The sequence below is a fragment of the Emys orbicularis genome, chromosome 7 (assembly GCF_028017835.1).
Source record: "Emys orbicularis isolate rEmyOrb1 chromosome 7, rEmyOrb1.hap1, whole genome shotgun sequence".
Classification (NCBI taxonomy): domain Eukaryota; kingdom Metazoa; phylum Chordata; order Testudines; family Emydidae; genus Emys; species Emys orbicularis.
Window position 1 is genome coordinate 40,682,736 of NC_088689.1, and position 24,781 is coordinate 40,707,516.

General features: G+C 42.0%; 1 protein-coding gene across 2 annotated transcripts in view; it reads left to right on the forward strand.

Moving 5' to 3' along the window:
* Positions 1-1,952: 1,952 nt before the first annotated feature.
* UBE2D1 (ubiquitin conjugating enzyme E2 D1) overlaps positions 1,953-24,781 on the forward strand; it is a 35,347-nt gene continuing 12,518 nt past the window's right edge. Inside the window, exons 1-3 of one of the 2 annotated variants that reach the window (XM_065407559.1) lie at positions 1,953-2,035; positions 21,560-21,623; positions 21,719-21,750. In XM_065407559.1, coding sequence (XP_065263631.1) covers positions 2,012-2,035; positions 21,560-21,623; positions 21,719-21,750 — 120 coding nt within the window. In that variant the 5' untranslated portion in view covers positions 1,953-2,011. Of the gene's footprint in view, positions 2,036-21,559; positions 21,624-21,718; positions 21,751-24,781 lie in introns of those variants that run through there. The other variant, XM_065407560.1, reaches the window with a different exon arrangement.

Sequence of the window (24,781 nt, forward strand, 5' to 3'; positions counted from 1 at the left end):
AGGTTTGTGTATAAACCAATGTATGTGCAAGGCAAGTGAGACCAGTGGGTGGCTGTCTAGGTCTTGGGTTGTCATTGGTGATGGAGAGCAGATATTGCTTTGCCAACTTATTGGACGACCAACACAATGTAGAAAAACAAATTCCTATTTTTCTGTTGCAAATGATGTGGGTATAGAGCCTTCTAAGGTGGACTCTCACAAGATGTCACAGGCTTAGGCCCAGTACATGAATATAGGGTCTAATATGAATGGAGCAGGCTTACAAATAAAATTATAGTGGAAAAATAAAACGTTGTCCCTAATAACAGGGGAAATTTCTTGTGAGAAATGTGCTTGACAAATGATGCCAATAATTATATACTAATTTTCATGAATCTTATAATCAGACATGCAATTAAAATAACCACAGGTGCATAAATTTGGAATATTCTATTAAAATAAGTGTATATCTGGATGAGCAATCTTTCAATGTTTATGTTTTTAACCTTTTAGGAAGATCAAAGATGAGTGTAAACAGTGTCAGGAATTTTGCAAATCATATGAGACCTGACTTTCTCAAGGACAGTGCAGATGGTCTAACATTGGTGTAAAAACAGTATAACTACTTTCCAGGCTGATTTATGCTTTGAACTGTGTACTAAACTGACTTGTTTACAAAACTAGTTTAAATTTGTGTAGCTTGGCCAAGGTTTAAAGGTGACAAAGGAAAATAACATTGTCTGAGCCCAATTTTATTTCTTTATTATGCATAAAGACCTGCTAAAATTTGAAGTATTATTTTTTGTTTGTTTACATTAGAATTTCAGATCTAGCCTACTATGTTTTTCCTGGGAGAATCTATTGACAATTGGAGAATAAATAGCATTATTACCTTACACTCACATGAACCAGGAGTGTGGCCAGCTAAGAGATGTTTAACTAGACTATTAAATACTCTTTGTTTTTGTTAATATTTAGTTATTTAACTCCAATAACTGTCAAAAGATGGGAGAAAAGATTTCTTTGTGAAATGCATGTCTCGGTGTTTTCATCGATTTCAAGACCAGAAGAGACCATTATGATCATCTAGTTGTATAACACAGGCCTAAAGTAATTATTGGAGCATATCTCTTTGAAAAACATCCAATCTTGATTTAAAAATGGTCAGTGACATAGAATCCACCACAATCTGTGGTAAATTGTTCCAAAGGCTAATTACTAGATTTTTTTTTTAAATAATATATTCATATGTGTATGGGTGCTACTAGAATATAAATAATAATCCTCAAACAGCAAACATCTTAATCATATTAATGTTTTTGACAGCGTAGAAGTGACCTTGCATTGCTACTTTGATAGGCTGGTTGCGTATTGTGGCAGTGTTAAAATCAGTGCAGCTTGGTCTTTGCATTGCTATAGCCTTCTTTAGTTATGTCTACACAGGGGACATTTATGAAATATTCCCACAGGAACATCTGGGAGACCCATTTGGAATTTTTGAGTAAAGTTTCATAGTGAAGAAGACAAGGCCAAACTTCAACCTGAGTGCCCCAGGTGTTTGGTTGGTGGGGATAGGATCAGGGTTAAGGTTGTGTGCACTTTCCATCCTTTCACATCTCTGTAGCAGAGAAATGACCATGGAGCAGATGTAACTGTAGCCTTGCTCCTTGCTTTAATCCCAGGGTACAGGGCCCTTGGGCTGCAGTTGGCAGCAATTGCCATCTCCGCCCTCGTGCTGCCGGCTGCGTGGGCCTGCAGGCGCCGCAGTAGGACGGTAGGGGGCGCTGCGTCGCCCTCCCGCCTCCGGACTACATTTCCCAGAATGCAGCTGGCGCGGTGCTCCGTCTATAAGTAAAAGCGGAAACAAAAGAGCCAGCGAGTGAGAGCGGAGAGGATCCGGCCTCGGTCCCTCACGCCCTGAGCCCGGCCTCCGCCCGGAGCGACCGCACGCGCCCAGCTGGGGAGTAGCCGCCCGCCGCCGCCTCCCAGACCCCCGAGCCGGAGCGCGTCCCCGCCCGCAGTATCGCCCTCCATGGCGCTGAAGCGGATACAGAAAGTAAGTGCGGCCGCGCCGGGCCCTGCAGTTGGGAGCCGGGCGCCGGGCCTGGGGCTGAGCCGCGGGGAGCCCGGGCTGCGGGAGGCGGGCAGAGCTGGGTTCTGTGGGAACGGGCGGAGGGTTATGTCGAGGGAGAGCGGGGCCCCAGGGGAGTTGCAAGGGGAAGGAGCTGGGGTGGAGGGGAAAGGGAGGATCGTATTGTGGGAGTGGGGGTGGTGGGGGGAGAGGGAGGATCTATTGTAGGGGAAGCGGTTATGGGGGAGAGGGAGAACTGTAGGGAAAGGGCTATATGGGAGGGGAGCTGGTGAGGAGGAGAGAGGGAGGATCGTACTATATGGGAAGCCGGTGGTAAGGGAGAGGGAGGATTGTATAGGGGAAGAAAGGCTGTATGGGCGCCGAGGAGAACTTCGTGTGTCAGAGGATAGAATATAATGGGTGTTGAATCTTGGCTGTAGTGCTGCTCCTCGGAGTAATGGGGCTTTCATGTCTTTGCTATACCAATGGGGATATCGATAGTTTATTGCTTCTGGAGACTGTTCTTTGTTTCTCCTCCCCCATGGAAATGGAATGTCAGTCTGTGGGTTAGAGGAGGATTGCCTGTGGCACAGTATAGTAATGATGCTTCGCGGCTGCATGGCAATCTGGATAAAGTTTAACATTGTACAAACACTAACCTTCACAAGGCCCAGGTGAGGTGGGCCGTTACAGTTGCCTTACAGTGGGGGAAACTGAGGCACCAAGCAGTTGAAGGCTTGTCTATACAAGGGAAATATTGTGTGGTGCTGACAGCAGGTGTCAACAATGCAGTTTAGTTGCAAATGTAAACAAGAGGGAACTGTGTTCAATGCCACTTCAGAAACTGCTTTAATTCTGGTATGGCCAGCGACTGGCCTGAAGTTCCTTATCAGGTCAGTGGCAGAGCTGAGACTAGAATTTGGGAGTTCCTGTTTCTCAACCCGTACCTTTATTCACCAGATCATATTGCTTCTAGACAGGATCAGTGTTTTGTTGGAAGGATCATAGCAGTTCTGATACATCCTTCATTAATCTCAGAGGGACTTTGTGTGGGTGTAATTCTTCTTGTTTCCCTTGTTGGTAACAATTGCTCTCCTAAATCTTATTTATTTTTCTATCACATTCAGAGCCTGCTCAGTAAAGCAGCTTGCTATGGTACTTTAGTTGATCATTTCCTTCCCAGTGTTGCATACTGTGTGCAAAGGCTGACAGTGCCTCACTTTGAAGGAAGGGAACTATTTTACTTAGGCCATGTCTAGGTTACGGGTGCTACAGTGTCATAGCTATGTTCCTATAGCATTGTAGTGTATGTGCTTCCTAGAGCAATGGAAGGGGTTTTTCCATCACTGTAGGAACTCCACCTCTGTGAGTGACAGAATTTATCACACCCCTGAGCACTATAGTTATGTCGACCTAACTTTTAAGCGTAGACCAGACCTCAGATAGTCCTGCCCCAAGGAGCTTACAATCCTTTTGCTTTTGCTCCATTTGTACAGTGCCTAGCACAATGGAGTCTTTGTCCAGGACTGAGACACCTAAGCACTTTGATAATACAAATAATAACAACTAATATGCCCCTTAGGTGCCCTGCTGCTGCCACTTTAGGTCCGACACAACTGCAATGGAAATATAGCTACTACTAACCACTGTGATGACTTCCTGGCTATCATTCAGGGTATCTTGTCGTGGTCTATTTGAGGAGCATGTTTCTATCTGGCAACTTTATCACATGAAATGTACAACCTGGACATCTAGCAGGAACTCTGCACCAAGGAAAGAACAGTCCAGGTCAAGGCACGGTTGTTATGTCAAAGCAAAGTAAGCATAAATGTAGGGGGTTTTTGGTTTAGTGAGGGTGAGGGTGTAGCAGAGGGAGAATTCTTTCAGTCATTTATACGTTAGGCACCAACAATCAAGGAAAAAGCATGTGTGTAGGATATCCAATTTTTAATTTAAAAAAAAAAGAATGAGGAGTACTTGTGGCACCTTAGAGACTAACATTTATTTGGGCATAAGCTTTCGTGGGCTAAAACCCACTTCATCGGATGCATGCAGTGGAAAATACAGTAGGAAGATATATATATATATACACAGAGAACTTGAAAAAATGGGTGTTGCCATACTAGTTCTAACGAGACTAATCAATTAAGGTGGGCTATTAGCAGCAGGAGAAAAAAAACTTTTGTAGTGATAATCAGGATGGCCCACTTCAAACAGTTGACAAGAAGGTGTGAGTAACAGTAGGGGGGAAATTAGCATGGGGAAATAGTTTTTACTTTGTGTAATGACCCATCCACTCAGTCTTTATTCAAGCCTAATTTAATGGTGTCCAGTTTGCAAATTAATTCCAGTTCTTCAGTTTTAATTTGTCATTAATGTCAGGGGATTGATCAAAATTACTATTGACATATTTCTTATCTTGAGTGTAAGGCTTTACTGTTATGACTAGGGCTCCGTGTTTGTCATGAAGGTTGCGGAAGTCACGGATTCCGTGATTTCCTGTGACCTCCGTGACTCCAGCAGTGGCCCGTGTGGCTGACCCCAGGGTTGCCCAAGCAGCTGGCCCTAGAGCCAGCTGTTCAGGGCCCCGCTGCTGGAGTGGCTCCGGCGCCGGCCACTACTCTGGCAGCTCCGGGCAGCTGGCACCGGGGACAGCCCAAGCAACGGCCAATGCAGCTGGCCTTGGGGACCGCCTCAGCAGTGGTCTTAGCAATGGCCAGAGCGGACACTGGCCTCCCTGAGACCCCCCCCACAGCGGCAGCTGCAGCAGCTGCTGGGCCCTCTTCCCCCCCCATGGCGGGCCCCCCTGGGGTGTCTTGTGGCGGCAGCACCCCCCCTAAAATTCAGTCGGGTATTTATGGTATAAGTCATGGACAGGTCATGGGCTGTGATTTTTTGTTTCTTGCCCGTGACCTGTTCATGACTTTTACTAAAAAATACCTGTGATTACATCGTAGCTTTAGTTATGAGCCACTAGGTCAAAGGTAAAGTACGATCATATGAAGTACAGGTATCAGGCTATTATGCTGATGCAGAAATGTTATACTTTTGTTCTTACAACTTTTTTGAGAACATAGCTAATTAATCCTGGTTTTCTGTACAATAATGTTCTATCCACAACTAGAAACATTGTCAACCTATTTGGCCCTTGAACATATCACAAATGAGTTTGTAAATGGCATCTGTAAATGTCAAGGATTTAAATGACAAAACTTTTTTTTTTTTTAAACCCACCTTTCTTTCCCAAATACTACTTGCCCTATCAGAATCAGTCTTTCATTGCAACAAAAGCTAAATGTCTGTTATGAAAGGTAAGAAACATGGGAGCTCGGAATATTTATACATATAGCTTATCTAAGGTTATAAAACTGATATGTATTTCATCTTGCTATTGTTGATGCTGTGTAATTAGTGTTGTTTTCATCTAACACTATTTTGCTCTGTTCACATGAATAATTGCTTGATTTCTGCATTACTTTACGGTTGATGGTGGAAATGAAGGTTGGTTATTCTGTAGCAACCAGTTAACATGCAGTTAGTGAAGATATGACTTCAAATGTACCAACTGCTGAACGTAAAATCAAGAAATAAACGCACAGGTTGACTTGGGAGATCTAAATTCTATTCTGTTGGGAGTCTATTCTGCCACAGACTGTATTTGTGTTGTTGAGCAAGTCATTTAGCCCTCTCTGCATCATTTTCCCATCTGTGAAATGTAAACAATTCCTGCCTACCTCACATGGGTTTTAAGGTTCACTTAAATGTTAGCATAGTGCTTTGAGGTCCTTGGATGAAAGGTACTTTATAAATGCAAAGTATGAGTGTATTTAAAGTTGTTTTGGTGTTGCTCTAGTACTTTTTTTAACCAGTTGCTGCCTTCGTTACAAATTGGGACTGCTTTAATGACAAATAGCCAGCACGCAAGTGGGAATGTCGAAATTGCTATCTTGGTTCAGGTCCATTTAGTTCAGCATCCTGTCTCCAACAGTGGCCAGTACTAGATGTATCAGAAGAAGATGCAGGAACCCAACAGTGGGCACATTTGGGATATTTTGCCTGCCACGTTTGGTCTTATCCTGATCTCTAATATATGGAGACTGACTTAAACCCTGAAGGACGATGCTTAATATCCCTCCCCAAATCATCATCAATCATGATAACTCTGGTCGTCTTATCCATATAAATTTAAAATCCCTTTTTGAATCTTGCTAAATTTTTGGCCTGACTTTCTTTGGCAATGTTACAGTCTAATTATGCGTTATGTGAAAAAAGTATTTCCTTTTATCGGTTTTGAATTTGCCATGTTTTGATTTCTGTGAACGACCCCTTGCTCTTGTGTTATGAGCCAAGGAGAACAGACACTGAGGCAATTTATCTACATCAGTGGTTTTCAAAGTTCAGGTCATGACCCAGTACTGAGTCGTGGAATCCAAGGCACTGGGTCACCTTGCTCAGCACCCAGGAACCCTGGTGGCTGGCCAGTAAAAACTAGTAGTCCCTACCTGTTCTGACACTGCGCTGTGCCCCGGAAGCGGCCAGCAGCAGGTTCGACTCGTAGGTGGGGGGCCACGGGGCTCCGTACGCTGCCCAAGCACCGGCTCCGCACTCCCATTGGCCAGGAACTGGCCAGTGGGAGCTGTGGGGGTGGTGCCTGCAGGCAAGAGCTGCGCGGAGCTGCTTGCGCGCCTCCGCCTAGGAGCCATACCTGCTGGCTGCTTTCGGGGCGCAGTGCGGTGCCGGGATAGGCGGGAAGCCTTCCCCTGCACCCCAGCTGCGCCTCTGACCAGGAGCCGCCGGAGGTAAGCCCGGGCCCCAATGCCCTGCCCCAGCCCTGAGCTCCCCCAAACCCAGAGCCCCCTTCCTGCACCCCACCCCCTCATCCCTGGCCCCACTCCAGAGCCTGCACCCCCAGCCCAGAGCCCTGACCCCCTCACCCCCTACGGCCCCCCGCCCAGGTCCTGAGCCCCCTTTCACACCCTGAACCCCTCGTTCCCGGCCCCAGCCTGCACCCCAACCCTCTGCCTCAGCCCCCTCCCACACTCCAACCCCTCATCCCCAGCTCCGTTGAGTCGCTGGCATCAACAGTTTTCTTCAACTGGGTCTCCAGAAAAAAAGTTTGAAAACCACTGATCTATATCATTCTTTATCTTATATAACGTATATACTCAATCGTAAGCTGGTTTGTTTATAAGCTGACCCCCAAAGATGGATAAGTAAAAATGGAAAATTTTTATAACCCGTTCATAAGCTGACCCTATAATTCAGGGGTCAGCAAACTTTGGCTCCTGGGCCATCAGGATAAGCCGTTGGTGGGCTGAGAGGGTTTGTTTACCTCGAGCGTCTGCAGGCATGGCAGTAAACCTAAGTAAACAAAGTGTCCTGGCGCACCAGCTACTTATCCTGATGGACCGGGACAGCAACTGGTGAGGAAATTTTTTTGGGGGGGAGAAGCTGGGAGTCAGGGGAGTAACCCCTGTGACCACCCCCCACATAACCCCACCCCTAGCCCGGGACCCCCACACTTGCCCCATTCCATCCTTTCCCACCTTATCTGGGGAGGGCCAGGGGAGGATGTCTGTGGCCTGGCTAGAGCTGCTCAGGCAGGTTGGGCGGTGCGGCCGCAGCCTGCTCCGGTGGGCCGGGCGGTGCGGCCACAGCATGTTCGAGTGGGCCGGGCGGAGCGGCCACAGCATGTTCGAGTGGGCTGGGCCGGGCGGTGCGGCCACAGCCTGCTCTGGGGGGTGGGGCCGAGCGGCACGGTTGTAGCCTGCCAGCCCCGGAGCTGCAGCTGCTTCGGAGGCTGGGGGGAGAGCAGCGTGGCCAGAAGCGGAGAGACTCTGGCCTCGCCTCTTCCCTTCTGGCTCTGCTGCCTCTCCTTGCTCTCTCTGTTGGGGGAGAGGCTGTGTCCCACCTCTCCCTCTCTAGACCCGTTCATAAGCTGACCCCCTTCTCTGGTGCTTGCCTTTTTTACTAAAAAAATTCATCTTCTGAATGAGTATATGGGGTACTTTTATCATGTCTCCTTTCTAAGGTAAACAGTCACAATCTTCTCCCATCTTTTTTTTTATAATATGTGAGTTTTGCAAGGCCTTTGCTGAACCCATTTTTAATTCTATGCTTTTGTTTGTGATGGGCTGATCAGTACCGCATGCAGTAATCCAAATGAGGGCCACAACATTGATTTTTATATAAAGACGTATTTTCTGCATTAATATGCATCCCATTCCTTATGTATCCATCTATTTTGAATCTTCCTTGTGTTGAAGTGAACACCACAACTTGTATGGTCAGAATATTTTAAGGAATAGCATTTGTTATGTGCTTGAATGACTTGTGAATAAATTTGCACACCAAGAGCTTGTGCTGTCTACCTTGTTAGTATTTCAAAAGGGGGGAGATGAGAAGCTTAGTTTGGTTGTACAAGACTATCTTAACTACACAATTGTTTTTAATCTGAAATAACTCTGAAGAAATGCCAAAGGAGGAGTGTAACGGGGTGGATGAGACCTCAGAGTCCTGCCACGCTCATCCCAGGTAAGGAGCAGTTGGAGAGGTTGTCCAAATAGGCTAGAGGGGCTGCAGGGGAAGCAGCCCATCAGGGCCCAGTAGGGCCTTATAAAAAGGAGCTCCAGAGACAGTTCAGTTCCTTGCTGGAGCTAGAGAGGTGCAGAGGGACTCCTGGCTGGCGAAGGGAACTGCAGCACAATGGGCAGTTCAGTGCTAGTAGGGAGCGGGGGAGCACAGAAGAGCTCCTGACTGGCTACTGGTCCTGAGCTTAGAAAAATTAATATAATATATATGGAGATATACCTATCTCATAGAACTGGAAGGGACCCTGAAAGGTCATCGAGTCCAGCCCCCTGCCTTCACTAGCAGGATCAGTACTGTTGTTTTTTTAATTTTTTTTTTTTTTTTTTTTTTTTTGCCCCAGATCCCTAAGTGGCCCCCTCAAGGATTGAACACACAACCCTGGGTTTAGCAGGCCAATGCTCAAACCACTGAGCTATTCCTCCCCCCTTAGAAGAACCCTGAGGTAAGGGTAAGGCATCGGTGAAGGCTTGGGCCACGGGGAAGTGGCCCAGAGAATTGAAGATAGTTTTACTAAAGGGACACGGTGGCACGTGGCTGCTGTTCAAAGGTTCCTGGGCCGGACCCAGAGTAGTGGGTGGGCCCTGATACCCCACATAGGCCACTGGGAAAGGGCCTACAATTGGACATCAGTAAATCTCCAGAAGGGGACTGAACTGTCAGGATGCCCAGCTGAAGACTGGGGCCAAACCAGACTAAGTGGGCAAAACCATTGCCTCCAGGGAGGAAGCCCTACAGGTACAGCCCGATGGCAGGGCTGGGACTGGTTTAAAGACCGCGGACACACCCAACCAGAGGGGGTGCTCATGAGAGGTGGGTGCCACCCCCATTACAAGTAGATATGGAAGGGCAGCTGAAGTTGCTAGGTTCAAAATTAGACACCTTTTTCTTCTCGTTTGGGAAGTGAAGATGGTGGTTTTCTCAGGTCTCTTCCCCCCATCCCCCTCTTTTCCCCTGCCAACACCTCACCCTCTGGAAATTAAAAAAAAAAAAAAGGGGGGGGGGGTTATGTTGTAGGGCCTCAAGTCTATGGAGGTATATAGAGGGCCCTGTGCAAATAGAATTCAGTGAGGTCTTCATAGCTTTAGCAAGCACCTCAAATAATTCTGGGAAGAACAAAGGGCTGGCAGATAACACAATGAAGTCACTTAGAAATTCATGTCTATCTAGACATACTGTCTCTGGCTAAGCTTGAGTGTTCTTATGACAACTAGAAATTTTATATCTTAAAAATAGCTATGGGACTTGGGAGTTCTGTGAAGTGTCTGCTCAGATTAATAGTTCTAATAACATCTATGTTAAAGATGGCAGTACCTACTAAGGAAATAGAGATGTAATATACAGTGAAAATTAATAAGTGAATTTATTTTTTTATTTTTTTAGTGTTAGTTGGTGTTCTAACATCTCGCTAGTATCAGCATCATAGTTTCTGCTGTACCATAACTTTTTCTCAGTGATCTATCATGTAACACTGTTTCCAGACAGGGCACTTCTCAGAGGTGTACAGCACACAGGCTCCTAGAGCAAACTAATACCTGAAAAGAGGTATTCTGCACCATGGGAGAGGTATAGCTTGCTCATTCCAGCCTGCAAAATGTTAACCGCAATGCCTCATTAATAGTTTTCTTTGTATTGAATTATGATGCATTTGTCAGATGATAAAACTTTTTACCTTTTTCCCCAGATTATTTTTTATTTAAGCAACATGATATGAAGTGTTACTTAGTCTGTGTTAGGCTTCTTAAATTCATGGAGAATTAAGAATCATTACATTTTCATGGTAAGAGTATAAGCAATGCATTTAGACACTTGTGGGAAATTAATTTCAAAAGCAGATAAACCAGTAGTTGTCTAGGGGGAATCAATAGATGTGAGGTTGTGATGTATAATTACACACAAGCAAAAAATAAAAAGTGTAACTATAGTAAGCATGGGACATACACTTAGATTTTAAATATTAGGGCAAGGAGGAGGGAAGGTTTTCAGTGTGATTTCTTATCTCTTTAGTATAAAAATTCTAAAAACTAATCATGTTGATGATGGCATGGACTTCAGTCTTTTGTTAGTCTTCAGCAAAAAAAGATTGGATTGTGTAAATGGAACACTTGTTTGAATCCATAAATTCTAGGGCTGATCTCATGTTAGAGTATCTGGACTAAAGGATTTTATGGCATGTGCCCACATTATCAGAACAGTTGGTTATAATAACGCATATTGAAAGTATAATTTAAAATGAGCTATTCATCTTAAATATTTCAGCAGTCTTTCTGTAATGAACCAGTGGCTAATTAAGTATACTGATTGAGCATTGACTTCTTAGAATAGGAGATGGTGAAACCTTATTTGAAGGGAATATTGCGTTTAATTTCTTCCCATGAAGTGAAAGTAACTATAAATGTGTTTCAATTACAATGCAGACAAGAAATGCAATGCTTCATACATCCCTTGTCACTTGCTCAGTATACAGTAGGTAGTGCCTCCACCAGCTGATCAGTGATCATGCCCTTGGGTATGCTATGTTGTTGTTAAATGACTATAGTCTCACTTTAAGGAAAAACTAACTTTATTTTCCATCCCAAAAATTTGTTCATGAGCTCTTACACCCTTGGCAGTTATTGAGGTTCTGTTTCTAAACTTTTTAATTTATATTCAGTTTTTATTAACTGAACATGAATATAGTAGGCACTGATAGTGGCTTTCAGCAACAGCAGGTGGTTACCCAGTTTGCATAGACTTAAGATTGTTTGGACTTACCCAAAAAGCATTGCTTTATTTTTATTTTATACACCTCTACCCCGATATAACGCTGTCCTTGGGAGCCAAAAAATCTTACCGCGTTATAGGTGAAACCGCGTTATATTGAACTTGCTTTGATCCACCGAGTGCGCAGCCCCGCCCCCCGGAGCACTGCTTTACTGCGTTATAGTCGAATTCGTGTTATATCAGGTAGCATTATATCGAGATATAGGTGTATATATATATGTGTGTGGGGGGGGGGTGACACGTACTGGAACGTTTCATATATTCCCATTATATAGAAAAAATTGCACCCATCTCCTCCTGTTGTATGCACGTGTTCGCTGTTATGATTTAAAGTAATCTCTCCTGTTTAATGCATGTCTTCTAAATCACTGTAATGAATCATTAATCCCTTCCATACTTTAATCAAGTTTTATTCCTGCTAGCAAGTTGGTAAACACACCTATTCAGTCCACTGTGACTGGAACTTCAGAAATCTTAACACACTAAATTCAGAGAGAATACATCTCATGACCACCTGAGTCAGAACTTAACGAGGTTATCCTCCCATGTTACCATCCCTTTTTAGAAAAGAAAAAAAAATAAAATGGAAATGGTATTGATTCTGCCATGTTCCTTTCCAGTCTTTCTTGTGTGTGTATGTATATATGTGTATGACTGCTTGTCCCAGTGGAACAAAACACTCAGACCTTACCACCAGCCTCTCCTAGTCCCACCCTAGAAAAAGTGGTAAACCAAAAACACCCCTAAAAACTTAATCTTAATCCTTTTTTATCTAGGGCAAGGATCATGTCTTCCTAGGTCTGTGTGTTATCTGTCACAGTGGCCTCTGCAAGCTACTGCAATACAAATACTTAAAACATCATCTATGACATATAAAAGTGAGGGTAGAAAGATCGTGGGAAAGAGTGGAAAGGAACATGGCAGAATCAATACTGTTTCCATTTTATCTCTTTTCTTTTTCTAAAAAGGGATGGTAACATGCGTACCTAAAAAGGGATGATAACATAGCAGCGAACACGTGCTTATAACAGGAGGAGATGGGTGCAATTTTTTCTACATAATGGGAATGTATGAAATGTTCCAGTACCAGACTAAACAGTTTTAGTGACTGAACTAATATCTAATTGTTTATTAACTTTTAGGTAGGCAAGACTATTTGTAACTTTTTTAATGGAAATGTGGAGATCACATTTCCCATCTGAGCAAAGTGTCTATTCAATCTAAACTTCTTAACATGACCTTGTTGATATACACAGTTACCTTATATGCAGTCACTTAGGTTTTTTGAGAACCTGTAGAGCAACAAATGTTTCATTAAAGCTTTTGGTATGAGTCTTAATCTATAGACCTAATTGTACCTAAAGAAGTTACATATTCAAAAAATAAGACATAGGTTATTCCTTCATTATATTCCAAGTATGCATTTATGCAGGAAGGAGTCACTGTTAAAAATAGTTCTTATCATACTGTTCAGCGGAAAGATCTGTTTTATATATATAGATAGATATAGTCTGTCTTGTATATCACACTCAATATATAGTCGGGTCTGAAATAATCACACTTATTTCACTGGCAGTTTATCTAAAGTGCAAAATACTGATACCCCTTTTGGCTGGAGCAGCTAGCCAAAAATTCAATTTCTTGTGGGCTGTTCCAGTTAGGAGGAGATATTGATGATGGAGCCAGGTACCTTTGATGCATGCAGTCTTGTTTATTTACAAGGAATGTGCAAAATCCAATTTCACTGAACACAGAAGGAACAAAACAGGAAGCAGTTTCCTTGCTCACAGCCCCAAACCTCTTTTAGCCAGCACCAGATCCAAAACCTCTCTAGGCTTCTCTCAGGGCCACCCACCATGCTGGTCCAGGCTATATCTGGAGCTTCCTTCTGTTTCTGTATGCTTCTCTGCTGGTGTTGTTTCCCCTTCTCACTCCCCTTTTCAAACAATACCTGTTAAGCCCTGAGTAGTGGCCTTGGGTGTACCTTTATTTTGGGCAGCGACATGGGCCCGTGGTTTGATTTGGAGACTATTATTTTGAGAGCTTAACTGTTTCTACCATCTTAAATGAAAAGCAGCGGTTAAGCCTCATTGAAGCTGATGTGTGTAACCCAGCCTATACTGATAAAAAAACAAGATGGCTATCAGTATCTATGTAGCCATTAATTTATCAGTGTATCTGTAAGTGATTGGAATTGCTGTTTAAAGTTTGTTTAAGTTGCTCTTGGAATAGAAGTTTAAATTTGATCTTAAATGTTGTGTGATTAGTTATGTGAATTAAGTAAGAGTACACAGTGATGGATACCAACTGTCTGTTAATTTGAAAAAAAAAATGGACCATCTTAATGGAAGGACACGAAGGAATGATGAAGTCTTCCAAAAGAGCTTAAATTACTAAATGAAAAGGTAAACCACAGGAAATACATCCTTTCCTATGGTGCATCTGATGCTTTCATAAAGCAGTCAGTTACGTTTTCCAGTATGGAAATTCCTAATGACTTTGTATTCATTCTCTTGCTTTTCTACCTTGGGGAAAACCCACAAGCACTCCTCTGGTACTCTCTTGCCTCCCCTTGCACTAGCACTGCTCTTGCTGTTCTATCACTGATGGAAATGCTAATGTAGACCAGGCACCGGAGCTTGTTCTCCAACCTTGCTCAGAGCGGTAACTTTTAAACCCGATCTAGGCTTATAGTTCCCCCAACAATTGGAGCAATGCTGAAATGCCTCTGTAGGCACAGTCCTAAAGATCAGGAAAGCAAATTGGAGATGTATTCAGAATAAGTTTATTTGGCAGTGCTTAATTGGCATTACAAGTCTACAGGAAAGTGTGTTCCTGAGTCAGTGGTGGGAGAAAAACTTGGACTGTGTAGGGATCATTTCAGAAAGGAAGTGTGAAGTCAGCAATTGTACAAAAAGCTTTGGGAAACCTCCAGGAGTTTGAGATCTTTACCATAAGGAAGATAAGTTGCAATATCCATGGCATCTAAATATATTGGGGAAGTAAATCAGGGTGGATTTAACTGCAGTTTATTCATGCTGCTCCTTAAAATTCAGTTGTTAGATAGGAATTGGTAAGTATTTGTTTATAAATTCTCCTGTAGTGTGTTCCTGCAAAATATTGCCCTTTGCTATACATGGTGTTACTGCTCATATTTTGCTTTTACTTGTCATCTTAAGCATGATAAATAAGTTTTGTATCTTCATACCCTTTCTTTATAACCAATTATATGTAGAGGATTATAACCACAAGATTTTAGCCTAATAATGCCTTTATGAACATACGCAGAGAAAATAGAGGGATTGGTGGAAGTGTAAAGAAATTTAAATTACTCTCTTGAGAAATGCAAACACTTGTTAACCTTTCTGCTACTAGGAACAAACCAGCTAATCCTCCCAAGTAGGGAAAATATCATTGAACAGACTCCTGACATGTTGAGTTCCTGCATGATAGTTGAGTTCCGCTGTGGTCCTCACCTCTACTTTGAAACGGATTAAGGGCTGCTCTACACTGGAAATTTACATCAGTATAGCTATGTCTCTCAAGGGTGTGAAAAATCCACATTCCCGAGAGACGTAGCTATGCTGACCTAAGCCCCAGTGTAGACAGTGGTAGGTTGACGAAATAATTCTTCCATCAATTTAGCTACTGCCTCTTGGACAGGTGGATTAACTACAACGATGGGAGAACGCTTCCCATCGCTGTACTGAGTGTCAACACTGAAGCGCTACAGCAGCGCAGCTGCAGTGCTTCAATTGTGTTGCTGTAGCATTTTAAGTATAGACAAACCCTAATGTTCTGTCTACCTGGGTAGCTAAAAACCACACTGGCTATGCTGGTGAAACTCCCTAATGAAGACATGTTGCACAGATATAAATTGTATCTTGCAATGATACAGATTATTCTGCATTGAAACCATGTTAATTTGCATCATTGCAAGTCATGGTTTATATCTGTGCAGCATATCTACACTAAACACTTGCACCCATGTAACTACATGGAAGGCTAAAAAATCAGTGTAGACAAGGATTTAAAGAAAGCAGTTAGTACAGCAGTCTTTATACATCTATCTTTTATTAAAGGGTGAATATTTTTTTATGCTGTGTTCTTGAAAAGATGTAATTGTGGCCCAGTTTGACCAGCCTCCCAAACGACACTAGGCTGGATCAATATGCTTTGGAGTCTATTCATAAATGTGTGGAAGAATCTGAGACCTGGCTTACGCTAGGAAATTAGGTCAGTATAACTATGTGGCTCGGCATGTGAAAAATCCACCCTCCTGAGTGATGCAGTTAAACTGACCTGTAGCCAGTGCTAAATCGATGGGAGAATTCTCCTGCCTTTTGGGGAGATGGGTTACTGACAGAAGTGGAAGAACCACTCTTCACTGAAGTGCTACAGGGCATAGCTTCAGTGGTTTATGTATAGACATACCCTTAGGGCATGGCTACACTTGCAGATGTAGAGTGCTTTGAGTTAAACCAGCCTTCGTAGAGCGCAGTAGGGAAAGTGCTGTAGTCTGTCCACACTGACAGCGCACTGGGGTGGCCACATTAGTAGCTCTTGCAACGGCCACAGAGAGCAGTGCATTGTGGCTGCAACAAGCTTTTCAAATGGGGGGTGGGGTGGAGCGTGACAGGGAGTGTGTTGTGTGTATGTGGGGGGAGAGTGAGTGGGTTTGGGGGGGGGCTGAGAGCATGTTAGCATGCTGTCTTGTAAGTTCAGACAGCAGCAGACCTCCCCCACCCCGCCACTCTCTCTCTCACACAGCATTCCACAGTAATGGTTGCTTTGTCTCAGAGCAGATAAGCAGCCGGCTGTCAAACGGAGCTTTCAAAGGGCATATCCAAAACAATGACTAGAGTGTCCACTTGACTTAAGGGGATTATGGGACATTTCTGGAGGCTGATCAGAGCACAGTAATGCAACACCTCGTTCACACTGACTGTCAAGGCTGCTTCCCCACTTTGAACTTTAGGGTACAAATGTGGGGGCCTGCATGAAAACTTCTAAGCTTAACTACCAGCTTAGATCTGGTCTGCTGCCACCATCCCAAAGCTAATTCCCTTCCCTGGGTAGCCTTGAGAGACATTCACCAATTCCCTGGTGAATACAGATCCAAACCCCTTGGATCTTAAAACAAGGAGAAATTAACCATCCCCCCTTCTTCCTCCCACCAACTCCTGGTGAATACAGTTCCAACCCCCTTGGATCTTAAAACAAGGAGAAATTAACCATCCCCCCTCCTTCCTTTCACCAACTCCTGGTGAATACAGATCCAACCCCCTTGGATCTAAAAACAAGGAAAAATCAATCAGGTTCTTAAAAAGAAGGCTTTTAATTAAAGAAAAAGGTAAAAATCATCTCTGTAAAATCAGTATGGAAAATAACTTTACAGGGTAATCAAACTTAAAGAGCTCAGAGGACCCCCCTCTAGTCTCAGGTTCAAAGTACAGCAAACAAAGATAAACACTCTAGTAAAAGATACATTTACAAGTTGAGAAAACAAAGGAAAACTAACCCGCCTTGCCTGGCTGTTTACTTACAAGTTTGAAATATGAGAGACTTGTTTAGAAAGATGTGGAGAACCTGGATTGATGTCTGGTCCCTCTCAGTCCCAAGAGCGAACAACCCCCAAAACAAAGAGCACAAACAAAAGCCTTCCCCCCCCCCCCCCAGATTTGAAAGTATCTTGTCTCCTTATTGGTCCTTTGGGTCAGGTGTCAGCCAGGTTACCTGAGTTTCTTAACCCTTTACAGGTCAAAGGATTTTGGAGTCTCTGGCCAGGAGGGATTTTATAGTACTGTACACAGGAGAGCTGTTACCCTTCCCTTTATTGTTATGACACTGACGCTGGGGCGCTCCAGCGGGGGTGCATCAAACGTTATTCTACTTGCTGAGGTGGAGTATCAGGAGCGCTTTAGCCGTGGAGTCAGAGCATTCTACATGCCTTGCCAGTGTGGATGGGTAGTGAGCTGCCCTGGGGCTCCTTTAATGCGTTGTAACTCGCAAGTGTAGCCAAGCCCTTAGTGTTCAGTAACTTTCTCTGTTTTTGAATGTTACCAATTAGCAGTACTTCCTTTTGTAGGGCTTTGCAAGAAGTCTTTTTAGGGCTTTTGTCGAAGTTGTCGACAAAACTTTTGTCTTACACGGGTGCTTTAAAAAAAGCCCCCCACCCAACCCCCCCGCGAAAGACAAAAGCTTTGGCGACGCAAGTGGCAGTGTGAACATGGCTTTGTTGGCAGGAGCGCTCTCCTGCCGACAAAGCTAATGCCGCTCACGGGGCTAGAAGTATTTTGTCGACAAAAGTGCCGATAAAGTACATTTACACACGCTGACTTTTAGTGACAAGGCGGTGTCGCTAAACCTTGGATAAGATTTCCACAGCTCCTGTGCTGTAGCTACTGCTGCTTGCCTCTTGATACTATATAGTTGTTTGTTCGATGTGAAGGGTATCTACACTGATTTGAGTGGAGATTTGAAGGATCCAAGATCCAATCCTCTAGATTTTCATTTAATGGTGTAGATAGTAGATCAGGAAAAAGTGCTCTGTTTTTAAAAAGAATAAACTTTTTTAAACACAATAGGCCATTTTAGTGTTCAGCTCTTAACACTGGCAAACCAGCAGTCCCCCTGACTCCTAATTGGGGAATCTTGGCTGTCCTAGTCTGTAACAAAGGGTAATATTTTCAAACGAGCTTAGGCAATTTAGGAGCCCCAAGTATTTTAAACTCTTCGAAAATGTTACCCTAAATTTCAGTCTCACCTAGAATAACTACTGTGATATGGTCACTTTGTATCACAATAGGACCTTTATTAGATTATAGCTTGGCCTGGCCTTCCACGTGTAGAGGCTCAAACTGTTGTCGTTTTACTAAATTGAATTAGTATGGTTGGTCCTGCCTACTCAGGTAAGGCCAAACCATGTTTTATTCATAGATTATTGACTTAATAGTATATACAGGCTCTGTCTGAACTTACTCTGATCAAAGGTATAGCTTATTTGCTTTGGGTTTACTATTCTTTCCCAAGCACAGGAGTTTTCTTAATGGTTCCCACATAATCCACACATTCATGCAATGGGCCATTTTTGAGGATATCTTTATTTATTCATCTTCACTAAGAAAATGTTGCAAAAAAATTTTAACCAGTTCTAGGTCTGGTACAGTGGAACCGAACGGAGCCATATCTGGACTTGCTCTTACCATGGTTTTAGCTAAAACTGCTGAAAACCAGTCTAATTGAAACTTCTTTAAAAACTATACTTAAAAAATGTCTGCCTGCCTGTGCTGCAGCCTTTATAAATTCTAATACCAATTTATCAAAACCAGTGAAAAATATTTTTGTAAACTGCCCAGTGTTAAGGCCTTGCAGGAAATGACTTCCTTAACAACATAAAGCACCATTTCAGATTGGTCTGAATAAGTACATTAAAATGTTTGCCTAACAGCTGTAGATAATGTATTGACCACATGTGCACAACTTCAGTCTGCAACAGGAGGAGATACTTCTGTATCAGAATAATGCCCCCCCTACTATGTTACCCTGCATCTGTGTCATGCTGTTTGGAGCGGCTCATGAATGAGAGTGCCAACCTCAGGGTAGACTGTCAAAAGGCAGGGCAGAAACACCAAACTGCTTGTGTTCTATAGTTAGGTTTCACCAACCCAGTAAAAATTGTGACCTCCTAAAGCACTATAACAAGTCTTATCATGGAATCACAGCAGTTCCCTTGGGCATTCCAGTCTATCTTGCCATCCAGGCAAGCTGGGCTGTGTGATTGATGGTCATTTTATACGAAAAATCACAACCATATTCAGATTACTCCCAGTCCCAAAGGACCAGTCACTTACCCCAGGTCAGTTGTACTCAGATCTCAAACCAAAGACAATGCCTGTGGCCAATCCTGTAATAAATAAAAGATTTATTAACTAAGAAAAAAAAGGAGTTTACAAGGTTAAAATGGGAAACATACATACATAAATGAGTTACATTACCTTTTTAAATCTAAGACTGTACGCTTCTATAATAACAGCTTTATATGTCCTTTAGGGCTGACCCATTTCCAGTAGCATGGGGATCTCTTGCTTATGTTTAGGAATCTCCAGGAAAGGTTCATCCTACCTAATAAATCTCCTTGAGATTGGGGGCAGGAGGAGAAATGCATAGGAAGAGAGTGACTGAATTTTGGTGCCAAGTATTTGCTCTTTTGTTTTCTGTCAAGTGGGACGTGTCCAAAAGGACATTTATATCAGACTTAAGATGTTTGCTAGATGTAACAAACTGGCAAAATAGAACACGGTGAAAAGCTCAGCAGCATAGCCCAGTGATCAGATCTCTTCAAATATAATATAGTCTAACTGCAGTGATGATCTTAAAACATCAACACCGAATCCAGTTAATCTTCAAAACAAATTAATTGCATATATTGAATGCTCCTGCTGATCTCCTTTCTGAAACTAGTTGTTTTGCATGTGCCTAATTTCCAGAACAGGTAGGTATTTTTGACTGGCTTTAATAAGTAGGACCTAGAGAAATTTCTCTTCTAATGACTAAGTTCAAAGATTGCCTTGATGCATGCATTTAAGTGACTCAGATGCTGAGGTAAATAGATTTGTTTCCAGTTCAAATCCTAATCTTAGAAACAGTTGAGCCTTTGCTGGCAATTTTTGAGTGGGAAGAGAGAGTCAGTAGTAAAGCCGCATCCACAGATTCTACTTAGGGAATAGTATGGGAAGCATTTGCAGACCTCCTTTTATTTTATACTCAAACTTGTACCTTTAAAAGTCAGTTAGCCACCTGAGTGACCTGTGCCCTAGCATGCTCTATTACTAGCCAGACAATTTTAGGAAGAGTATCTTTTTAAAAATACTTTTTATTAAAATAACCAGTGACCAATCAGGAGAGGATATCGGGATATGGGAATCTTTGTTTATATTTAGTGGAATTGCATGGAAACCCAAAACTGGGATAGGATTATAAATCAAGACAACAGTTAAATATAGTCTGAGGACCCATAGTGATTCTTTTTAGATCTCCCAATTAAATGTTGCCTTCAAAAACATAAGGCTTACATTAATAATGTATTAGTAGAAGCAAAGCTCTTATTAGCTGCAAGTAGGAAAAAGAATACACTAGAAATTAGGACACAGCATTAATGGAGAACTTAACATGTCAAATTAAATTCAACACCGAAATCAAACCAACATTATTGAAATGCCTGGCTTCCTTTGTGTCTCACCTTCAAAGGTGGTAAAACACCAAGTGTAAAACTGAAAAAACTTCTTTTTATGTGTGTGTTTAAAAAGAGGGTGGTTGTCACAACCTCCAATAAGGAGGACTATTGATAGTAGCAAGGGACAAGGAAGACGTACCCAATATTCCCCTTTGGAAAGGCTATATCTAAGGACTAAAATAAAAACATGAATAGCAAGGAAGGGTAAATTAGCCAAGATTGATATTTTTCATTACTAAAGGGTATAAAGTCATACTTGTAAAATACTCTATGAAGATTTCTATTCAATTTTAATCTTTCTTGTTTTGTAAGTAATACTGAAAAATAAGATTTAGGGAAGTAAAAAAGCTGTTTATACAGAAACATCAATGGGAGGCTAAATCCTGCTAGCTTTCAGGTTCATTTATGAGCATTCTTAATAATAGTACATTTGTGGAGCACCTTTTGGGAAAATCAGACATTTTACAAACTAGTTTAGATCAATTGATGTACATGGATGGGGCCAAGATTAGGTCATGCAAAACATTGCAAAGTTAAAGGAACACTCAGTTAAGCATTTACAATTTTTCCTGAATACTTTAAATAATTGAACTTAAAATAACAATCTTAATTTTTTTCGTCTTCTACAGTGAAATGTCAAGTGTAATCGATTTATTTATAATTTGCAGATCTATTTTACATGTCAGTAGCACAGTACTGCAGTTCTTGCATTGCAAACACTGCAGGGAATGTTTATCTATTTGGGGAAACTTTCCATTTTCACTGGCACTTACATTTCTATTGGTTTTTTGTTTTTAAATGTCATAGATGTCTTATTTTAATGTAACTATGATTAGAACTGAATTTGGCTTGATTCTTGGTTACCTCATTTTTCCTTGTAAATATATTTTTAATCATTTACAATATTTTCATGTTTCTCATAGGAACTAAGTGATCTACAACGTGACCCACCTGCCCACTGTTCTGCAGGGCCTGTTGGAGATGACTGTAAGCTCTTAATAATTTACTGCAAAGGTCTTAGTATATTTTTGTCTGAGGGAGGGGAAAAATTGTCTAAAAACTTAATATGCTTTGTCTTTCAGTGTTCCATTGGCAAGCAACTATTATGGGACCTGTAAGTATGTAATTCGTATAATTGAAATAATCCCAAAACCCCTTAGAAAGTAGGCCTAAGGTATTGACTTCTCTGACTGTGGAAAGGATTCGTGTTCACGCAAGCATTTGAGCACCTATAAGCAACATAGTTTTGGATTGAACTATCAGATACTCAGGTTAAATATTTTGGGGAAACTTTTTGCTATTCTAGTAGTTTAGTACTTAAAGTATTCTACATATTCCACCTACTTTGCTACACTTAACTTTCACTTTCAGTAAAACTTAAAAAAATCCCTCCTTTTGCTCATGAAACTAAAAACAATTTAACGGTAAACAACATCCGTCTACATTGAACCTTTGGTTTACTATTCAGTTTTCTAAACGAAAAGCCTGTTTGTTTGTTTCTTCATGGATGATCAGTTAAATACTGTTATATGTTAGCTTCATCAGTCCAACTGGAAAACTATTATAGTAATTCATTTAGTAGTTCTAAATAGAATTGTGATGGCACAGGGTGCGCTTGGGCCTTTAAATGGTTAAAGTTCCTCCCATTCCTGTGATGTGGTTATACCAAAAACAGAGCAATTTTTGGACTTGTAGTACAGCAATCATGGAAACCATAGTCTGCAGGATATAAAAGATCTGCTTTCTTCAGTCTGAAGAAGGTCTGGGAGATGCTAGGATTTGCTGTAAGGCTCTCTCCACAGTAGATGGTTAGGGAAGGGCAAAAGTGCTAACTTTGTCAAAGGAAAAGTGCTTAAGAATAGAAAGAAGCCTGAAAAGGAAGCCTGAAGAGGATCTGAGCAAAGGACTATTTGGGAGAAATACATAAAGAGTGAACCTCTGAGGGAAGAGAAGTTTACCCAGACCCTGATAAGGGGATCATAGCCCAGATGTCTTTCCTTTTGGACTTTTTGTTACCACAGAAAGAGGATTTTTGGTTCCGTTGGAGGGCTAAGCCATCGAACCTACAGGGGAAACTGAGGCCCTAGCCAAATCTGATGACAAGAAGGTGAGCAGCAGCAGCATTACATGGTGAAAAGGAGAAAAAGGGAGTTGTGACTACTCTAGGACAACTTGTTTCAGCATATTTCAACACAACTCCTGCCTCTCAGGAAAAGGATTAGGTCTTAACCTACCAATGGAACGTTAGAACCTGTTGTCTAACTGTGTCACTTGGTGGTTTTATCCGATTTGCCACTGACCCACAAGCTCTGTGACTGACTTTGGGCCTGCTTTATAAATAGTGGATTCATATTCACACGAGCTGAAGTTACCCTTCTGGTTTAATGACTGCTTCCTTTCTTCTACCCCCTTTGCGCTACTGAAAGGTGAATGGCAAAACTGCGAAGGGACATAGAGTTCAGATGAAACCCCATTAACAATGCTGTGAGACTTGTTCAACACAAAAAATGGAGGAAGTGGAGGAAATCTTTTAAAAGAAAGATAGAATTTGTCCCAATAGAATTACCTTGACAACCTGAATAACACACACAACTTAATCCAGTCCCCCGCCCTTTGCAGTTCACCTTTAGTAGCAAAAACATTCTTTTCTCTCCATGTATTGAACTTGCACAAGAATGAAGATGTACTTCTCTAGTGGAGAATGGGAACAGATCCCCTTTCCGTCCATCTTCCATTCATATCGGGCATTAAGGAAGGCCATGATATCGGCATAATGCACTTGATACTGAGAGACACGTGAAAAATGACATATATTCTAAATGCTCCCATTTCCTGCTGGACTGTCGAAAACACAGGACTAAAATTCACCTTCAGAATTAATGTCCCATGTCTGGACGTACGATGACTTGTATGCTACTTTTGGGTCCACCCAGGGTAAATATTTCACATTGGTTATGTTTCAAATGACAAGTCTGGATGGGTAAAGTATCTCTCTAGATACTAACTTTCAACCAGTAGTAAACTTTTACAGGTACAGTTAAAACAGCAACAAAAAACTAGGGTTGTCGATTAATTGCAGTTAACTCATGCAATTAACTCAAAAAAATTAACTGCAATTAAAAAAATTAATTGCGATTAATCACACTGTTAAACAATAGAATACCCATTGAAATTTATTAAATATTTTGGATGTTTTTCTACATTTTCAAATATATTGATTTATATTACAGAACAGAATACAACGTGTACAGTGCTCACTTTGTCATCTTTGATTACAAATATTTGCACTGTAAAAATGACAAACAAAAGAAATAGTATTTTTCAGTTCACCTCCTACAAGTACTGTAGTGCAATCTCTATCGTGAAATTGTAACTTGCAAATGTAGATTTTTATTTTTTTTGTTACATAACTGCACTCAAAACCAAAACAATGTAAAACTTTAGAGCCTACAAGTCCACTCAGTCCTATTTCTTGTTCAACCAATTGCTAAGACAAACAAAATTGTTTACATTTACGGGAGATACTGCTGCCTGCTGCTTATTTACAATGTCACCTGAAAGTGAGAACAGGTGTTCGCAGGGCACTTTTGTAGCCGGCGTTGCAAGGTATTTATGTGCCACCTATGCTAATCATTCGTATGCCTCTTCATGCTTCAATCACTATTCTGGAGGACATGCTTCCATGCTGATGATGCTCATTAAAAAAATAGTTTAAGTAAATTTGTGACTGAACTCCTTGGGGGAGAACTGTGTGTCTCCTGCTCTGTTTTACCCGCATTCTGCCATATATTTCATGTTATATCAGTCTCGGATGATGACCCAGCACATGTTTGTTTTAGGACCGCTTTCACTGCAGATTTGACAAAATGCAAAGAAGGTACCAATGTGAGATTTCTAAAAATAGCTACAGCACTCAACCCAAGGTTTAAGAATCTGAAGTGCCTTACAAAATCTGAGAGGGAAAAGGTGTGGAGCATGCTTTCAGAAGTCTTAAAAGAGCAACACTCAGATGCGGAAACTACAGAACCCAAACCACCAAAAAATAAAATCAACCTTCTACTGGTGGCATTTGATTCAGATGATGAAAATGAACATGAGTCAGTCTGCTCTGCTTTGGATTGTTGTCGAGCAGAACCCGTCATCAG